The following is a 21,731-nucleotide window of genomic DNA, read 5'->3' on the forward strand; positions in this document are numbered from 1 at the left end:
TTCACAGCTTTTACAACAGGCTTTGCAAAACAATATTCCTTTTCTTTCCCTGCGCTACTCTCGTGGTCACAAGGAGCGGGCCCGGGCCCCGGTCAGATCGTTCCTGACGATTCCTCAGCATCCTTTCTACACAGCTCTGCTACGAATATGCATCCCTTTGTCTGTTACACAAGATCATTATTTCCCAGAGTCAGTAGCCACTGGGAGAGCAACCTGCCCTTCTGTGATGTTCCCTGCACTTGTACCATGTGCTTTCTCTCCTGACTCACTGCATCTGTAGGTTCGTGAAACATCATCAAAGGACTAAAGATAGCTTACATCCCCATAGAATTAAACACAAATGCATGGTACAGCATGTAGCCGTTTCGCCCTGGCCTTGAGGGTATCTGCCCATACAATGAGTTGCCACACACTAAAAAAACTATTGGCTCCCCAACTGTATCTGCCCGATGCTGTGATGTCCTGTTGTGTTAGATGGCTGGGCTTTACTCCTTCAACGTTGTGTGGCTGCTGTCGTGTCTGGGGCCTATAGCACTTGTGCACGATTCTGGTGTCCCTCGCCCTCTGGCTTAACCTAATACTTACACTGGCTTATTACACAGCAGCAGCTCCTATGTTTAACCATTTCTTATACTAATTCCTAAGTTACAACTGTACCCACTAGAATACCCCCCCATCTAGTGGCCAAAAGTGAGCACTACACTCTCCCAATAATTTACATGAATGCAAAATACAGTATAAAGGAACATAATATATTTACATTTTACAGGAAATCGTAATACACGTAATCGTGTAGCAGTACCATTACTTATAGGTGGTAATATATTTACTCATGTAGCAATACAATATATCAACAAACATCTGTCAACTTTATATTACACTAAAACATGCAGTACCGGGACCACCTGAGAGGAAAAGGGAAGCAGTAAGATTCTTCAATCCCCTCACAAGGTCACAGGCAGCCAGCATTGTATGTGATGTCACAGGCCGGTGAGGTCACCGGCAGCCAGCACTAGATAAAGTGAGGTCACTCTAATCTTCTAGAGCTGCAGTCCGGCTCATTCTCATACTACAGCTTCTCTCCTACTCTCAGTGTCTACATACAGCAGCAGGACCCCCAAGATCTCTTCTGGTTCCTAAAAAGTACGAAGCCAGGGTGCTTCTTATTCCTACCCGGCCTCCTCCTCCTGAAGGATTCTCAGTTTACTTATTCTGCGGCCAGCCATAGATAGGTGCAACATTTTTAATGAAATTATAATTGGATTTCATTTAAAATGTTGCATCAGTTTCCTCCTATAGCCACTGTGTTGCACCGTGAACGGCTGGCTGCAGAATAAGTAAACTGAGAATCCTTCAGTGAGCTCCAGCTGACGGTCCAATGGGAGTGTCTTATCTGTCTTTCTGAGCTCCTCTCAGCTGACTCTCCACTCTCGCAGGGTTTGATATTTTCACCTTTTTTTTAACCTCCCCCATTTAGTTAAGCCAATGAAGGGTGACCATCTTTCTTGCGCTATTGGAAGAATCGCTGGAAAAGGAGGAAAGACCAAGTTCACCATTGAGAATGTTACGAGGAGCCGGATCGTCCTTGCAGATTCGTGAGTACAGAGTTTGGGACGCGGGGTCACACATCACGCCCATTGGGCCTTTCTAACCCTATTGGACCTGGTTCTGCTGCCAATCGGGAACGTGATTGTAATAATTACATGACAATTATGTAAAACCAGTGTTGTATTGTTTCTTTTTCGGGTAGAAAAATAAATATTCTGGGATCATTTCAAAACATCAAGATGGCGAGAACAGCGATATGTAACCTGATTCTGGGTAAGTAGCTGCCACTACAAACCTGGCTGCTCGCGATGACCACTTCCACTTGTCCTGGCTGTGATGCAGACTTGGTCTTTGGATGGTTTGCTCTTTTCCAAAGATAACATACTTGGGCTTTTAAGGGAGTCTTCCAGCACAAGGACCGTTCAAACCAAGCACTGGCACACAGTGCACCTCTGGTGCCACCCGGCCGCTCATCGCACCTTCCCATCTACTTGGTTTCCATCGATCTCTGACTCCAATAGAGCCAAAGCTGTGAGTGAAAAAAAAGGAGAGATGGATGGAAAACAAGCAAAGTGCAAAGGGCGCTGAACGGTTTGGCCACAACAAGGGTGCAGCGGGCGTCTGTGCTCGGTTTGGGCAGTCATTTTGTGCTAACAGATTCCTTTTAACTATTACAGACCAAATATGCCACCTAGCAGGTCTGTGGATTCTGTAAGGCTGGTTTCACAATAGCGTTTTTTTGCGCAGCGCATCGTGCGCGTCCACGCATGCGTTTTAAGAGTTAGCATGGCTAGAAATTGGTTAAAATGTATGCGCCTAAAAAACGCAAACGCATGCAAAACACATGATGCATTTTTTGCATGCATTTCTATTGCGCACGAAGCGCAGCGCTAAAAAACATTAATGTGAAAGTAGCCGAACGCATTCATGTAGCATCTGCCTCATGTGGTTTTTAGCTTCCTCTGAATTAACCTGTTTGTTCACAAATTCCACCTATAACTATCTTAGACCTCTGTATACAGTAATGTGGTTTTGATCAGTTTGTTAAACCTGCACCTCACGTTACTTAGAAACCATCTTGTGACCCAGATCTAAGACCATGTTTGTATCTGTGGGCACGGCCCAGAGCACTGCGACCCTTCTACTAGCATAGATTCCTCTTCTGATTACCAGGCCTGGTTCATTGTTATTGTTGGGGTATGACACACATGATGTGCTAGGCCTAGTAATCGGAAGAGGAGCCTGGGATGCTGGCAGGTGAGACAAGGTTCACAGAACTCTGGTTTGGTGGTGTGACGCAACCAGTGTGGCCACTGGGTCAGGGGTCCTGCAAATCATGGGGGCTCAGTGGTTAGCACTCTTGCTGTGCAGTGATGAGGTCCTGGGTTCAAATCCCACTAAGGACAACATCTGCAAAGGGTTGGTTTGTATGTTCTTCCGGTGTTTGTGTGGGTTTCCTCCGGGTTCTCAGGTTTCCTCCAAAGAGATTCTGAGAGGGAATGTAGATTGTGAGCCTCAATGGGGACAGTGATGTCTGTAGAACACTGAGGAATATGATGGCACTATATAAGCAAGGAAAATAAAAGTAGCTCTTAGCTACTGTAGATCATTTAGGATTCTCCATTCTGTTATCACACGGTGTGTCCTCATTCAGAAAATTCCATGTATATCATTATATCATTGAGGGTCCCCAGCAAAACATAGAAGGGTTCCTGTTTGAGATCCCAATATTTCCATCGTCACAATTCCTGGATTTTTCATTTATCTGATTATATAATTGTTGGTGACTTTTCTTTAATAGGATGCCCAAGATCCAAAGTCTATGGAAATATAATGTACGTGCAGTGGCGGCCGATCAGTTTTAACCCTATAATGAACCTACTACCAGCGTGCAGCAAACTCTTACCCCATTGATGTTCCTTACAGTTTTGAATGTACTCGGCTGGGATAACGGGGTGGTGTCCCCGTAATGGGTGAAGACCTCCTGATTAGATTTCCATCTTAATGAGAAATAATTCTATATTCTAATTATGGGAATATATACAGAATATACAAGCGGAAATGAAAACTGTATTTGTAGACCAGGTGGTGTAATGCACACCCATCCCAGGCTTTTATGGACTGTGCTCTTCTTTTATGGAGTACTGAAGAGGTTTACTCGCCAAATACAGAAATATGCAGAAAAGATGTAAATAATTTATTGCATGTTTCGCTTTCTCTACATCTTATACACATTTTGGGTCCCCCAACATCCTCTGCAGCGCAGTACAGAGACTTTTTATTCACATCAAGCTTTGTCCCCAGTGACTCCGTGTCATTTCCTTATCCCAATTCTTAGGACTTTGGAGGAAATCTATGGAAGGAGAACATACAGGCCATCGTGTTACTTTTGGTCAAATTTAGAACTTTTATTACGAAACTGCAGGTAAAAGGGTCTTAACCCCCTTATCGACCATGCAAGCCTAAATAAAAAAAAGTGTTCTCAACAAAACACAAATAACCAAATGTAGCTAATAGCTACAGAAAACCTGCAACATCAAAACTTCCCAAATACTCATCATGGAAATGGTTATTGGGTGTGCAACCCAGTGTTTTCGGTCACCAGTGATATAGGTGGTGGGGTGTGTAAAACCAGTGGGTGTAGTGGTGCGCCGAGCCTCTTCTCACATCCAGGGGCCCCGAGCTCTCTGATTAGCAGGGTTGCTTAAACTTCCATTTTCCTTATACCCTGATGGTACCGTACAGATAGTATCTGCCTCTAGGCACTGGAAACCTCCTGAAGAAAAAGTCAGAACCTCGCCGTACACCTCAGTGTTGTTTCCTGTGGGTGGAGAGTGATGAACCTGGAGAAATTTATTTAGGGGTTGCAGGTGGTGTTCCTAGGATGAGCAGTCGGTGTGAATCTCTTGGTCCCATTGACTCAGAGAAGGCTGCCCTCCCTGTCTTTCCATGCAGTTGATGTCCGTAGGAGATCTGCAATGAAAAGCATGGGTGACTTCTGCGGAGCACCAGCTGTCAGGCCAACCCATTGATGCCCAGCGATTGCGTGACGGGCGTGGATTGGCGGGGTTAGTGACCCGCAACCAGTTTGTGCAAGTTAAATGTCGCTGTCAGTGATTGAGAGTGGCATTTAACATGTTAACAGATGTGGGTGGATTGCGATTCCACCCACAGCTGTTAGGGGCACATGATGGCTGATCAAGTCAGCCATCATATGATGGGAAAGATGCAAACTCAGCACCGGAGCCCCCATCAAAGAGAAGCACACCAGCTATGATGTACCTACATGTCATGGGCAGGGCCGGTTTTAGGAAAAGTTTAAAATGGGGCCCCAAATGCTAACATATTGCACATCACAGAAGTATTTCGATTGTATTTACACGCGCTGAGTTCAGGCCGCTAAAAGAGTGTGATCGACAAAATTGAAGAAGTCGTTCAACACTTGTTTCCCGGCCTCTTTCCACTGTCTGAGACAGAATGATGTGAACAGAATGATCACTAATGGATCACTAAGGGTATGTGCACACATTGCGGTTTTTGCTGCGGATCCGCAGCGGATTTGGTCCTGCGGATCCGCAGCATTTTCCATGCGGTTTACAGTACCACGTAAACCTATGGAAAACCAAATCCACCGTTCACATGCTGCGAAAAATTCCACGCAGATTTGCTGCGGTTTATTTTCCGCAGCATGTTACTTTTTCTTTTGCGGAACCGCAGCTGCAGTGTCCGTTCCGGGACATACAAATCAATCAATCTCTCTCTCACGCGCACTGCCAAACCGCACTAGAACCTGCATCAAATACGCTGTACACATGCTAGGAATCCGCAGGAAAAATGCATGTGTTTAACCCTGCGGTTTCTGCCAAGAGATATTGATTCTCTGCAGAAAAAGCCGCAGACTAAGCCACAACGTGTGCACACACCCAACAGGTCACCATACAATATCATGTTATCAGCAGCACATCTACAGTTTACACCCCATAGTCCACCATATAGTATAATACACTCCTCATAGCCCTCCATATATTAAAATACACTGATCAGTCCTCCATATAGTATAATACACTCTTCATAGTTCTCCATATAGTATAATGCACCGCCATAGTCACCCATGTAGTACAATTAACTTCCCATAGCATAATGCACCCCATAGTTCTTCATATAATGTATTCTCCATAGTCTTCGATACAGTATAATGCAGCCACCCCACACAATATAATGTAACCCCCATAGAATATAATGCAGCCACCCCTTAGAGAATAATGCAGCTACCCCAGAGTATAATGCAGCCACTCCACAGAATATAATGCAGCCCCACCCCCCATATAGTATAATGCAGCCCCGCCATAGAATATATGGCAACCCCTTCATAGGATATAATGCAGCCCCTTATATAGTATAATGTAGCCCCTCCATAGAATACAATGTAGCCCTCCTCATATAGTATAATACAGCCCCCATTGAATATAATATAATACAGCCCCCCATAGAATATAATGTAACCCCAAATAGAATATAATACAGCCCACCTCCCCATAGCATATAATGTAGCCCCCCATATTATATAACACAGCCTCCCCCAATAGAAGATAATGTGTACCCCCCATGGTATATAACACAGCCGCATAGTATATAGCCCAGCACCACATGGTATATAGCCCAGCACCACATGATATACAGCCCAGCACACCATGGTATACAGCACAGCATAGTATTGTAAGAGAATGGTCAGCTATAATATACTGAGCTGCCGTGAGCAACGAGGCAGCCATCTTAGGAAAGTTAGGAAAGAATATATTCAACTTTTACAATAGAAATAATATGATGTACTCTGTAAAAGCAGATGGAGGATGTAAAATGAGATCATGCCCATTAACCAATTTAGTAGATGTGCATACAGGTAAATTGGATCAGCCTTAGGGCAATGAGAAACTAAAGCCAACGAATATATGGGAAATATGTGTATTCATGATAGTGTTAGTAGGAACCAGACTTCTACAATTGTCAAATATATGAAGTTATGGGTTTAGTCTAAGAGCAGTAATAAGATTAATGACAGTAGTTAGAGATAATATTGGATTTATGTGTTTCTTAATGTGGTCTGGTGAAAAGTTAATTACTGATGTAATGTTGTGCCACTTTTTCCTTTGTCCAAAAAGATATGATGTAACCATATACGCCCTTTTGCTATAATATGTATATAGCTTGTTTGCATAATGTATAAAAAGCCCCTGTTACTGTTGCTCGGGGCCATTCCATCGCCATCATGCCGCTGTGCCTCACCATGGCCAGGGCACAGAGCCTTATCATCGCCAGACTTCCTAGCGAATCTCTGCCTGTCTGAATTCCTGTTTTTCCCGCATATTTCAACTTCTCTGACTATCTGTTCTGTTTTGCCGTGTATCTCTGAATAAACTACAACCTCAGCTTCGAGAGAAATTGTCTGCAATTTTGTCCGGCTCTTCCAACTCTCCAAATCAGGACTCTTTTTTCTTACAAGTGGCGAGCCAGCCAGGAGGAGCGGCTCCGGAGAGCGGCCTCCAGAAGAACCTTTGGAAAAAGTTGCAGATGAGAATTTGAGGTTGGAAGAGTGAAGAAAAAAATAAAAGAAACGCATGTGGCCACACGTGAAACCGATCAAAGGAAGCCAGCCTGAAGGAGAACCTCTCGTGACCGCTCCGAGACCGCCTGCCCGATTTTTCATAAGAAAACCACGGACAAAGAAAAAGACTATAAAAAGATGAGTAACTAAGAAGAAGCTAACTACAAGGACGTGAGAATTTTTTTTGTGCCCAGTAGCAAGAAGCTTTAAAAGGGCGTGGGGAGACGCCTGTCAAGCTATCGAGTGAGGCTGGAATCACGGCTGCACCTCTTTTGATATCTGGTCGACCCCAAACAGCCGGCAGGTCTTCCATTCGAGAGAGGTGTGAGTATCTAACTTTGCTTAAATTGCATTTGTTGATACTAGAACAGAGTAAAATTCGTCCTTGTAGACCACTGTAAATATGGAGTGGTTACGGAAGCAGGCAGAGAAATATGCTGGCACACCCCAGCTGGAGGGGGTTAATGTGGAAACCACGTGGTTAAATTGTATGCGTTGGTTTACCACAGAGAACAGGGAACTAGATAGAAAAAATTTGCTAGGGTAAGATAATAGTCAAGTAGCGGCTTTGTGTAAGACAGTCATAACTTTTGATCAGGCTCTTGATAGGCAGCTTACACAACAATATGTTAACATGATCACCCGGGGAGGGGCAGCGTATAGGGAGAGATTAGAAAAGCTGAGTGAGATGCTGGAGCTAGCACGGAAGCACAGAGAGGAGGGGTGCGAGCAGCAGCAGCAGCTGAGAGCAGTTGTGTCACAGATGGACACTGCAGCTTCGAGACACAGTGCTGATGTAAGTACAGTTGTAGACTGGAGTAGAGAGTTAGGAGAATGAGTGAAGTAGTACATAACAAGATATAGTGTCCCAACAGCTCCAGCTTATGCAGACACAGTTGAGGAAAGATATATTGTCCCGACAGCTCCAGCACATGCAGACCCTAGGTTAGGTGTGATGCTGCTTCAATCCCGAGAAAAAAATCCTTGGGCCCTGGCCAAATGTTCCTGGTCCATCTTAAATTTATTAAAAAAATGTTGCCTAATTGGGAGGAAAGTAAGGGAGTGTTTTGTTAGGACGATGCAATCCGAGGTGAAGGGTGATGAGCCTAATGTTTTTGCGTACCATTCTCCTCGGGGTGTATCTGCTGATTCAGGGAGGCCAGGAGTTCCGGGGGGGGTATGCGCAGCTGCAGAGAATGGGTAGGTCCCGTTCGGCAGAGGCCCCCCTTGTGTTATTTTTGTGGACATCTAGGACATGTTAGACGTTTTTGTCCCAACCCTGTGCCAGGGATTGTACCCCGAGAACCCCGGGCACCATTTAACCCCCAACAGCCCCGGGAGTTCTCTAGACCACCTTTCTGAGTTAGACCTCTGTATCAGCAGTGAATGACCCTAGGCAGTATCAGCAGTACAACGGTCTTCAAATGGTTAACCCAGTCTCACAGAAGCCTTCTGCTCCTGCTCCCTCCCCAATAGCTTTCACTCATCCGCACCCGGAGATCCAGGCTATTCAAGGAGGGGTCACTCCTCCTCGTCCCTACGCACCCCTGATCAAGGAGCTACGGGAACATGAGGACCGGACCCTGACTAAGGATCTCTTTGGGGCGGAGGTGGCGGCTGTTGGACGGAAGCCGTGTTCAGATGGGGATGATGGATTTTTCGGGCTTTCAACGGCAGGTAACACTGATTGATGGAGTGCTCCCCTGTTCCCCTTACCCTCCTTGCCCCCCTTTCCCTGGGCAAGGACGGTAGACCTTATGTCAGAGGGAGAATAGAGGGGCTGCCTTGGGAAGACATCCTCATCGATACAGGAGCCTCAGTTTCAGTAACAAGACACAAATTGCAGTCACCCCCTGGACTGCCTGAGAATACCATTTTGGTAGAATTTGGGGGCTCCTGTATTCAAGCAGTAAAAATGTCGTCCAGTGAACCTGAGATTTCAGGACACAGGGGGATCGAAGCAAAGGGGTCTTCGATGCGCTTTTTGGGTAAACCCACAGTTACGGCACACTAGTTTGGGAACTGATGTTTTGGGAGCAATGGGAATTGTTGATGATTTATGTAACAAAGTTCTGTGGCGGAACAAAGAAGCCACTATCTGTTCTGTAATTGTACCTGTGGAGGAGGATGAGGGGAGTCACAAATTACCCATTGCTAGCTTCGGATTAGGTGCTAATGAAAATGTTGAAAATACTGACAATGATGCTCTGAAAAATGAATTGAAGCAAAGGTTCCCTGAATTGTGGATCTCAAAGAAAACTGAGTGTGGGTTAATGCAAACTCAGGTTAAAATTGATGGTGAAAAACTGCCACCTTTCCAACGTCAGTACCGGATTCCTGAGGACGCCATCCCTTACATAAGGGTTGCAGTCAGTGAATTGGAGAAGGTGTTGTTGTAAAAGGTAATTCTCCATGTAACAGTCCTATTCTACCTGTAAAAAAGGAAGATGGCAGTTTTCAAATGGTGGTAGACCTGAGACTTGTAAATAAGTACACCCCCTCAGCTGCTCACCTTGTTGCATATGTGCAAGTCATTACACTGGCTACCCATCCACTCCAGAATTCAGTATAAACTTATTACCCTCACTCACAAAGCCCTCCATGGCTCAGCACCACCCTACATCTCCTCCCTTGTTTCAGTATACCACCCTACCCGCGCCCTCCGTTCTGCTGATGACCTGAGATTAGCATCCTCAATAGTCAGAACCTCCCACTCCCGTCTCCAAGACTTTACACGTGCCGCACCAATTCTTTGGAATGCACTTCCCAGGTCAATACGATTAGTCCCCAATCCCCACAATTTTAAGCGTGTCCTGAAAACGCATTTATTCAGACTGACCTACCACCCCAACACATTAACCTAATCTATCCCTGTGTGGCAGAGCCAAAAGTTTTACCATAACCAGGTTCCCCGCATCATGTTCCCACATGCTTTATGCCTCCATTAGCCCTCTGTGTCTGTACTGTTACACACTTAACATTATGACTGGTCCATACAATCAGGGTAACTGTTACCACCCACCTTTCGTGTCTCCCTCTTTCCTCATAGACTGTAAGCTTGCGAGCAGGGCCCTCTTTCCTCTTGGTATTTGTTATAATCTACTGTATGTGATTATTGTTATGCTGTAATGTCTATTGTCTGTACAAATCCCCTCTGAAATGTAAAGTGCTGCGGAATATGTCGGCGCTATAAAAATAAAATTTATTATTATTATTATTATTATATGTCCCTGAAGTTATGTCACAGCTGAGGAGTGATTGTAAAGTGTTTTCTTGTTTGGATATTGCAAATGGCTTTTTCTCAGTACCCCTAACACCTGAATCTGCCCTCCGCTTCAAATTCACTTTTGAGAATGTGCAATACTTGTTCACGCGGTTGCCCATGGGATTTCACAGTTCTCCTGTGTATTTCCATCAGGCTTTGGCTCAAGTGTTAGAACCCCTTGACTACGGAGACAAAGTCTTACAGTATGTGGATGATCTATTGATTCAAACTGTCGATGAATATGAACACAAAGAGACCCTTGGAAATGTTTGTCAGGCTTTACAAGATGCAGGAATCAAAATGACAAAGTACAATTGATGAAATCAGAGGTTAAATTTCTGGGTGTGTCTGTCTTGGCAGAAGGAAAGAAGCCCATGCATGACAGGGTTAAAGCTATTCAGGCTGTCCCCATACCAACCAATATTACTGAGCTCAGAAAATTTTTGGGTCTTATCAACTTTTCCAGAGAATTTATTGAAGATTTCACTTATCTGGCTAAACCACTGTATGATTTATTGAAAAATGTTGATAATGACTTTGACTATGCCCCTATTGATGTAAAGGGAGCCGCCTTACAGGCTTTTGAGGGATTGAAGCGCGCCCTTACGGCAGCTACTGCATTGGTTAACCCTGACCCTTCCCAGCCTTTTTACATTCAGACTCATACCGGTGATGTCTCTATTTCTTCTGTGCTTCTACAAAAATGGCCCAAAGAAAGCCCAGACGTGTCTAGTCAGTTGTATGCCCTAGGTTACTATTCTAGGTTGCTTACACCCGTGGAGAAAAGGATTCACCCTGTGCATGAAGCACCTACTGGGCGTGCACTGGACTATGAATCAAGTGAGACATATAGTGGGATTTGCTCCTTTAATTTTACAAACCCCGCATGTCACTTTAAAAACTTTGCTGAAAGGAAAAGCTTCAGGTATTAATTCACAGAGAATGGCCCAATGGATCATTGATTTTGAGACTAGAGACTTACAAGTTGAAGTGGGTGAGAAATATCACTTAGCTCAGATGATGCAATATGCAGGAAAAAGTCACGATTGTCAAATTGAACAGGCTAATGTCACTCCCTCCCCCTTCCGAGCAGATTTCCAAGACGGAATTTCTTGTGCCTATATCGACGGAGCTCAATACTGGCATGAGGGGCATTACGTCACCGGCTTCGCTGTGTGGCTTCCAGCTAAGCCATTGCTGCTGCAGTATAAACTCCCAGGTCATTTCTCCGCTCAAAGAGCTGAATTTGAAGCAGCTTTACAGGTCATTCTTGTGTGTACAGAGCCAATGAATATTTTCAGTGCTGTTTCAGCCCTCACCCTGTATCTCAATGTATGGGCCCTGAGGGGGATGGTTGAGTCACAGAACAAGCCCTTGCAACATGCAGACATTCTAAAACAAATTGAGCCGTGGGGCAAAGAATCTCCAAATTTATGGTCCTTCTGTAAAATTAAAGGGCACCAGAGGTTGATTCCTGACCCCCACATCCTTGGCAATGCATATGTAGACCACGCAGCCAAGGAAGCTGCACTCACAGGCGATGACAAATATCCCCAAGAAGTCATCGCTGCAGTCACTAAAAAATCCCGGACGAGCCCCCCCTTGTTTTTTCTCCTTCAAGATCTCATAAAGGCACAAGAGAAGGATGGAGACTCATCTCTGTTCAATTCCCTTGAGTCCCTGCCCATTGATGGGGACAGGCTAGTGCCTTACATCCCAACAATAATGATTAAGTCTTTGCTCAGATTTCAAGCTACAAAGTTGTTAAAATTGTTCATATTGATCAGTGTAGACTTATTATCTTACTGAGATTTCTGGTAAGGACTGATACTCCACTTTTTTTTTTCTATTTTCTCCAGGTCAGCCGAAGATTTTCATATTCGACTCCTAGGACCATGGATTTATTGGATGATCGGGAGAAGATGCTTCACACTATACAGTGGGACTCTGATAGTGTGAGAGGGGGAGAAGATCAGGAAAATCCAGAAGCCAAAGAATGAGAAGAAAAAGACCAAAAGACTTGACTATTGTGCAACTTATTTTTTTTGGGACTATTTGAATTATTTTTTTATGTGTTTGTGCTATTTTTAGGGACTTTTGCCAACACACACATGTGCATAAAGCGCTGAATTACCTCAATATTCTTATTTTCAATAATTCACCCATGAATATTACAGTACTGTATGTTGTACTCTGGACAGAGTACAAGAGGGGGATTTGTAAGAGAATGGTCAGCCATAATACACTGAGCTGCCATGAGCAACGAGGCAGCCATCTTAGGAAAGTTAGGAAAGAATATATTCAACTTTTACAATAGAAATATGATGTACTCTGTAAAAGCAGATGGAGGATGTAAAATGAGATCATGCCCATTAACCAATTTAGTAGATGTGCATACAGGTAAATTGGATCAACTTTAGGGCAATGAGAAACTAAAACCAACGAATATATGGGAAATATGTGTATTCATGATAGTGTTAGTAGGAACCAGACTTCTACAATTGTCAAATATATGAATTTATGGGTTTAGTCTAAGAGCAGTAATAAGATTAATGACAGTAGTTAGAGATAATATTGGATTTATGTGTTTCTTAATGTGGTCTGGCGAAAAGTTAATTACTGATGTAATGTTGTGCCACTTTTTCCTTTGTCCAAAAAGATATGATGTAACCATATACGCCCTTTTGCTATAATACGTATACAGCTTGTTTGCATAATGTATAAAAAGCCCCTGTTACTGTTGCTCGGGGCCATTCCATCGCCATCATGCCGCTGTGCCTCACCATGGCCAGGGCACAGAGCCTTATCATCGCCAGACTTCCTAGCGAATCTCTGCCTGTCTGAATTCCTGTTTTTGCCCGCATATTTCAACTTCTCTGACTATCTGTTCTGTTTTGCCGTGTATCTCTGAATAAACTACAACCTCAGCTTCGAGAGGAATTGTCTGCAATTTTGTCCGGCTCTTCCAACTCTCCAAATCAGGACTCTTTTTTCTTACAAGTATATAGCCCACCATGGTATAATACAGCCCAGCATGATATATAGCCCCCCAGAATGGTATAATACAGCCCATCATGATATATAGCCCCCCAGAATGGTATAATACAGCCCAGCATGGTATATAGCCCCCCCAGCATGGTATAATACAGCCCAGCATGGTATATAGCTCCCCCAACATGGTATAATACAGCCTGTATACCATGGTGGGCTGTATAATACAGCCCAGCATGGTATAATACAGCCCAGCATGGTATATAGCCCCCCCCAGAATGGTATAATACAGCCCAGCATGGTATATAGCCCCCCCCCCCAGAATGGTATAATACAGCCCAGCATGGTATAATACAGCCCATCATGGTATATAGCCCCCCAGAATGGTATAATACAGCCCCCTCAGCATGGTATAATACAGCCCAGCAAGGTATATAGCCCCCCCCCAAAATGGTATAATACAGCCCAGCATGGTATAATACAGCCCAGCATGGTATATAGCCCCCCAAAATGGTATAATACAGCCCAGCATGGTATATAGCCCTCCCAAAATGGTATAATACAGCCCAGCATGGTATATAGCCCCCCCCAGAATGGTATAATACAGCCCAGCATGGTATATAGCCCCCCCCCAGAATGGTATAATACAGCCCAGCATGGTATAATACAGCCCATCATGGTATATAGCCCCCCAGAATGGTATAATACAGCCCCCTCAGCATGGTATAATACAGCCCAGCAAGGTATATAGCCCCCCCAAAATGGTATAATACAGCCCAGCATGGTATAATACAGCCCAGCAAGGTATATAGCCCCCCCAAAATGGTATAATACAGCCCAGCATGGTATATAGCCCTCCCAAAATGGTATAATACAGCCCAGCATGGTATATAGCCCCCCCCAGAATGGTATAATACAGCCCAGCATGGTATATAGCCCCCCCCAGAATGGTATAATACAGCCCAGCATGGTATATAGCCCCCCCCAGAATGGTATAATACAGCCCAGCATGGTATATAGCCCCCCCCAGAATGGTATAATACAGCCCAGCATGGTATAATACAGCCCATCATGGTATATAGCCCCCCAGAATGGTATAATACAGCCCCCTCAGCATGGTATAATACAGCCCAGCAAGGTATATAGCCCCCCCCAAAATGGTATAATACAGCCCAGCATGGTATATAGCCCCCCCAAAATGGTATAATACAGCCCAGCATGGTATATAGCCCCCCCAAAATGGTATAATACAGCCCAGCATGGTATATAGCCCCCCCCCCAGAATGGTATAAAACAGCCCCCTCAGCATGGTATAATACAGCCCAGCAAGGTATATAGCCCCCCCCCCAAAATGGTATAATACAGCCCAGCATGGTATATAGCCCCCCCCCCCAAAATGGTATAATACAGCCCTGCATGGTATAATACAGCCCAGCATGGTATATAGCCCCCCAGAATGGCATAATACAGCCGAGCATGGTACTATACAGCCCAGCATGGTATATAGCCCCCCAGAATGGTGTAATTCAGCCCAGAATGGTATATAGCCCCCCAGCATGGTATGATACAGCAGAGCATGGTATATAGTCCCCCCAGTCCAATACTCAGAATAGAAAAAAAAAAAAACCTCCACCTTCTCCTCGTGCCTGCTCTGCTGGCTGCTCCTGTCTCCTCCTGCTCTGTCTGGCACACAGTGAGAGCGCGATGACGTCATCACGCCCCCGCTGTGTCAGAGGAAGAGCGGGGAATGATGGGAGAGGGAGCGTCAGCTGATGCTCTCTCCTCCATCACTGTCTCCTTCAATGCGGTGGCGGGAGTCGGCACTGGGGGCAGGCGAGCCCCCCTGCCTCACAGGGGCCCCATAGCTGCTGTGTGATGTGCCGCTGGCTGGGGGCCCCTGGAGGAGCGGGGGCCCTAAGCAGCTGCCTGGTCTGCCTGCCCCTAACGCCGGCCCTGGTCATAGGTTGTGAAGTGGTTAAAGATGTGACATATCATGCTGATTAAGATATTCCTTATAGGCCTAGAAAGGGAGGTCAGTAGAGGTTTTGAACTCCTTGGTCTGGTGGATGAGCAGAAAGAACCTCTTAAAAAAAAAAGTTTCATGGACAATTCAAGAGCCAATACTAGTTACCACGGATGCCAGTCCAGAAGTTTGGGTAGTCCACCTGGATAGTTGCAGCCCCCAGCTATCAGTTTTCCCTGGCTGGTTATCAAAAATACTGTGATCTTAGAGCATAGCCACCGGCTGATGAATACTCTTATCACCCGCCAGCTGCTCTTTCTATTATTAGAGACTGCAGGCGTAGGCTGATGGGAGCAGTAGTCCCATGAGGCGACCCAGTGACCGGAGGTAAACTTTATGCCTTCGATGAGAGCTGCGGGCTCACGCTGTCATTTGACGAGGTGGGAACCGCGTCTGTCTGACCGGCGATGATAAATTTTACTGCAGCTCAGAAGCGGTGTGTGCTGCACTGTCATGTACATTACATCATGGTAAACACTAGGCGTTCAGGCCTCCCATTCAAGTGAGTGGGGTCCAGGTATTGTTCTGGTACCCAAACTTTTTTTGTCTGTTTGGCCGGACCCAAACATCCAGGTGTCTGCCCATCTCTAGTGGAGTATTTTCCCTCCTTTTTTCACTTGGTGTAATAAAAAGAGAAGCTCATCTTAGTTATAAATATGTAGATTGGTTTATTTAACGAAAATACAAAAAAACTCCAGATTTTCAAAGCCAGCTTACCCGTACACCCCGATGTGTGAGATCCAATATCAATCCAGGAGAAAGTCTGCACGGAGACCAGAGCAGGAGCCAGCCACGAAAGATTCAAATGAAAAAATGTAACTAAACTCCAGCGGACAAAATCCAGGATGCAAAATTTTAAAAAGTTTTTTCTTGCATTAGCAAAGTCTGAGAGGCTAACCCCCCCCTTCCCCTAATCTATTTATCTACTGTCCAGAAGTGTGGATTTATTTTATGATGGACTTTAATAATAAAAATCTTTGCTAATGCAAGAAAAAACTTTTTAAAATTTTGCATCCTGGATTTTGTCCGCTGGAGTTTAAAGTTACATTTTTTCATGGTTTATTTAACGGTGCGGCCCCCCATTGTGGCAGATGTAATGGGACGTACAAATAAATTTGTACCAACTTTACTATGTAGGCTTAATTGTGATGGGTTCTGCTTTGTATCAGTAGTTGGATGTCTGAACAGAACTAAGTACGGGGCTAGAAATCAAGTAGTTCAGATAAAATATAACTGACTTAAAGGAATCCTGAACAGTGCACAAATCCGACTCATGGAAACTCTAGATGTAACGCAATGCTTTTCCTGGAAAGTTCAGTCGCCCTCAGGTCTCCTAACTTGAAAAGCAAAATACATTCCTATGACTTCATAGCAGTCAGACCCTAAAATATCTTTGCTATAGGGTTGTGTGAATAAGCCCTAACACCGGCTGCATTACTCCGCATGGAACACCGGTTACATGGAGGACCCGAGAGCAGTACTAACTGGTCTGACTTAGAAAATACCTGTAATTCACCATGAAATACCAATTGTGGAGTCTCTCCAGCATTGCTGACCAATCATTATAGGGATAAACTCTACTGACAAGGGAAGTAGCAACATACTGTACGGTTGTCAATTTGTACATTTCGAGGAAATAAAGGAGTATCATGATAATACAGTGTTCCACATGGAAACGAGAAGCAATGGAATGAAACTGAAAGGTAGAAGATACAGATTAGATATTAGAAAAAAAACCTTTTGACAGTGAGGGTGATCAGTGAGTGGAACAGGCTGCCACGAGAAGTGGTGAGTTCTCCTTCAATGCAAGTCTTCCAACAGAGCCTGGACAGACATCTGTCTGAGATGGGAACCCTGCATTGAGCAGGGGGTTGGACATGATGACGCAGGAGGTCCCATCCAACTCTAACATTCTAGAATTCTTTATTAAAAAAAATTAGACATGCTAAGAATGGTCATCATTAAAAAGAGGGGCTGAGTGAGATGTCACAAGGAAGAGAGACAGTTAAAAATTATAATATATATATTATTTTAGAAAACACAGACATGTGGGCTTCTCTGAACCAGATAAGGATGTAGAAAAAAAAATAAGGTTCCTATTGTCTTGAAATTAAAGTTTGTTGAGCTTGGTGACAATCAGAACTCGGACAGTCTGGTCAAAAGATGTGGAAACACACAGGCCTTTCTTATCCGGGCTCCAGTCGATGCTGGAGATGGGCTGCGTGGACAGAGTGACGTTCTGAAGGAGGCTGACTGTTCCCGCCACTCCCATGTCCACACCGTCAGAGTCCTTCCGGGATCGCTGAGCGGGATATTCACTATGAAGAAAAAAAAAAGTCATCGTATGTCAGTAAAGGACTGAAAAAGTATGGCACATGGTACATTGATGTCAATGAATAATTATTACAGGTTTTGACCCCCCTTGCAGAAAAGGAGGGTAAATGGCTAGAAATGATCCTGTGGCTGAAGAGATCCAGTAACTGTAATCTCAAAGGACCTTAAATGTACTTCGTGATGGCAGCAGAGACCGCACCTGACAGTGGATACATATCGCAGTGTCTCGATCACAGCATACTAATACACTGGGTGCAGAATTACAAGGCAAATGAGTATTTTGATCACATCATCCTTTTTATACACGTCCTACTGCAAGCTGTATAGGCTTGAAAGCCAACTGCCAATTATGTAAATCAGGTGATTTGCATTTCTGTAATGAGGATGGGTGTGGTCTAATGACATCAACACCCTACATAAGGTTTGCTTAATTATCAGGCAACTTCCTTTCCTTTGGCAAAATGGGTCTGAAGAAAGATTTGACGGACTCTGAAAAGTCAAAAATTGTGAGATGTCTTGCAGAGGGATGCAGCAGTCTTGAAATTGCCAAACTTTTGAAGCGTGATCACCGAACAATCAAGCGTTTCATGGCAAATATCCAACAGGGTCGCAAGAAGCGTGTTGATAAAAAAAAAGGCGCAAAATAACTGCCCATGAATTGAGGAAAATCAAGAGTGAAACTGCCAAGATGCCACTAGTTTTGCCATATTTCAGAGCTGCAACGTTACTGGAGTATCAAAAAGCACAAGGTGTGCCACACTCCGGGACATGGCCAAGAAGGGAGGCTGAAAAACGACCACCTTTCAACAAGAAACATAAGATAAAACGTCAAGACAGGGCCAAGAAATATCTTAAGGCTGTGTGCCCACGTAGCGATTTTTAAGCGTTTTTGCCGCGATTTTCGGCGTGAAAACGTTTAAAAATCGTGTACAGAACGCCCCCCATGCATTCCTATGGCATTCCGCACATGCTGTGCTAATGCTGCGCTTCTTTCCGCGGCGAAACCGCATCGCGGAAAAAAAATTGCAGCATGCGCATTCTTTTGTGCGGAATCGCAAAGAATTGCCGCGATTCCGCACGCATAGGAATGCATGAGAATCGCTTACTTCCCGCATGTGGCTATGCCCACCATGCGGGAAGTTAAGCGTCTCATGTGCGGTTGGTACCCACGGTGTGGAGGAGAGGAGACTGTCCTCCAGGCCCTGGGTACCATACCCCTGTAAAAAAAAAAAAAAATAATAAAATCGGGGTATATTTACCTTCCGACGTCCCGCGCTGCATTCCCGGCCTAAGCGTTCCCAGTAATGCCTTGCGGCAAGGTCCTGTGATGACATAGTCTCGCGAGATCACTATAGTAACGCGAGACCAATGTCATCACAGGTCTCGCAAGGCATCGCTGGGAACGCTGAGGCCCGGGATGGCAGCGCGGGACGTCGGAAGGTAAATATACCCCGATTTTTTATTTTTTTTATCATTTTTAACATTTTATCTTTTACTATTGATGCCGCATAGGCAGCCTCAATAGTATAAAGCTGCTCACACTTGTCAAACACTCTGTTTGACGAGTGTGACCAACCTGTCAATCACTTTCCAAGCGATGCTTCAAATCGCTTGGAAAGTGCTTGAGAAAATCGCGGCAAAATCGCGCGGAAAAAACCGCGCGATTTCTGGGAAGGAGTCCGGTTTTCAGTGTGCGTTTTAACACGCAACATGGGCACATAGCCTAAGACTGATTTTTCTAATGTTTTATGGACTGATGAAATGAGAGTGACTCTTGATGGGCCTGATGGATGGACCCGAGGCTGGATCAGTAAAGGCCAGAGAGCTCCACTCCGACTCAGATGCCAGCAAGGTGGAGGTGGGGTACTGGTATGGGCTAGTATCAAAGATGAAGAACTTGTGGAACCTTTTCAGGTTGAGGATGGAGTGAAGCTCCGCTCCCAGATGTACTGCCAGTTTCTGGAAGACACCTTCTTCAAGCAGTGTTACAGGAAGAAGTCAGTATCGTTCAAGAAAAACATGATTTTCATGCAGGACAATGCTCCATCACATGCATCCAAATACTCCATAGCGTGGCTGGCCAGTAAAGGTCTAAAAGAAGAAAAAATAATGACATGTCCCCCTTGTTCACCTGATCTGAACCCCATAGAGAGCCTGTGGTCCCTCATAAAATGTGAGATCTACAGGGAGGGAAAACATTACACCTCTCCGAACATTGTCTGGGAGGCCGCGGCACGCAATGGTGATCGCAAACAGATCAAGCAACTGACAGAATCTATGGATGGAAGGAAGGGGAGTGTCATCGTAAAGAAAGGTGGCTATATGGGTCACTGATTTTTTTTTGTTTTTGAATGTCAGAAATGTTTATTTCTAAATTGTGTTGCTCTATTGGTTTACCTGGTGAAAATAAACAAGTGAGATGGGTATATATTTGGCTGTTATTAAGTTGCCTAATAATTCTGCACAGTAATAGTTACCTGCACAAACAGATATCCTCCCAAGATAGCCAAATCTAAAAAAAACAAAACACTCCAACTTCCAAAAATATTAAGCTTTGATATTTATGAGTCTTTTGGGTTGATTGAGAACATATTTGTTATTCAATAATAAAAAGAATCCTCTCAAATACAACTTGCCTAATAATTCTGCACACGGTGTAAAGGCGCCTGTCTGCTCTTACGGTTGGGCCGAGTGCTCCGCACACCAAAGTGTGATGTCTGATTATCATCATGGCGGTTATTACATATGAATCAGCAATATTTTGCTTTCAGATTTTGGTACCATTTTTAATATTCTATATTATGACTATGATAGTTTTTACATGACCCAAGAAAACCCTTTAATGCCTTCTATTCCGGAAATAAAAGACGGCACTCACTATTTCCAGAGGTGAAGACTTCCAACTCCGCCTGTCGTCATAAAGACATCTCGGTTTTGTGGCAAGTGCCGGACTTGCCAGATGGTAGACTTGTGTGCCTAAAATAAAGAGTTGTCGTCATTTCTAGTTATGTTGGAAAGTGCAACATATTCCAGTATGCAACAGGAAAATGAACCGCATGCCATGCAAACAGTTTCTAACTAGCATTGAGCACTTAATGGATTTGTCTTTTCCCATTTTCTAGGGTTGGAAGCAGAGATAGATCATATAAAACTGCTGCAGGTGTTGCCTTAAGGATACTGTGGAGTCACATTTTCAGTCTGTCTTCTGCTGGTGATAGGTTTCTCCCTGTCAGCTCTCAGCAGTGTGAGGTCACATCTTATAAAAAACATTAGACAATCTGTACACAGCACATATAAATGTGGAAAAGAAGTGCGAGTAAGGGGAGGTTGTAGGTCAAGCTAATTAGCTATCATACCTCGGCTCTCTTACATAAAGCAGATATAACGATATCGTCAGCAGCATGTGGAGACATGGAGGGTGAAGCCAGGAGGGCAGAGGTCTGAGAGCGGTGACCGGCAACGTCTGGTTTTCGCTTTTTTAAAAAAGTGGAAAACCCCATTAAGGACTACTTTCAGACAAAACTAGCCAGTTCCCCCCACCCACCTGGCATTCCAACAATGGGATCCTATGAATCCTTCTGGCATGCACCTCCCCTATGACAGAGACCGGCATACACATGGGATGTAAAGGGGCTGTCCCCCCCCCCCCCCACTTTGTTTCCCTTTGTGGGCTGGTTCTGCTAGTCTGAAATGGCACAACGGAGCTTCGCTAGGCAGTGGTTCACGTCTGCCATTAACAACTTCAAGGCATAAATCTCTATAAATGGAAAGCTCAATTTAGGAGTAGAATAGAGAATTACCTTTTCTGTAACTGACGCAAAACCTTTGGTAGGATGTTGGGTCCTCATGTCATAGACGTGAAATTTGCCTTCCAAAGAGGTGGCGACCAATTTATTCATCAGGATGTCCTTTCTGTCAAACTCTAAACTGCAGACCTGAAACAAATGTAATAATGATGCTGAATGAAA

General features: G+C 44.5%; 1 protein-coding gene across 1 annotated transcript in view; it reads right to left on the reverse strand.

Moving 5' to 3' along the window:
• Nucleotides 1–17,329: 17,329 nt before the first annotated feature.
• The window catches only part of DNAAF10 (dynein axonemal assembly factor 10), a 32,972-nt gene continuing 28,570 nt past the window's right edge, over nucleotides 17,330–21,731 (reverse strand). Inside the window, exons 6-8 of the mRNA XM_073553789.1 lie at nucleotides 21,564–21,698; nucleotides 20,642–20,739; nucleotides 17,330–17,747 (exon numbers count right to left, since the gene is read on the reverse strand). Of these exons, the coding sequence (XP_073409890.1) occupies nucleotides 17,540–17,747; nucleotides 20,642–20,739; nucleotides 21,564–21,698 (441 nt within the window). The 3' untranslated portion in view covers nucleotides 17,330–17,539. The remainder of the gene's footprint in view (nucleotides 17,748–20,641; nucleotides 20,740–21,563; nucleotides 21,699–21,731) is intronic.

The sequence above is a fragment of the Dendrobates tinctorius genome, unplaced genomic scaffold (genome assembly GCF_039654945.1).
Source record: "Dendrobates tinctorius isolate UK_male_01 unplaced genomic scaffold, ASM3965494v1 ptg000203l, whole genome shotgun sequence".
NCBI lineage: Eukaryota > Metazoa > Chordata > Amphibia > Anura > Dendrobatidae > Dendrobates > Dendrobates tinctorius.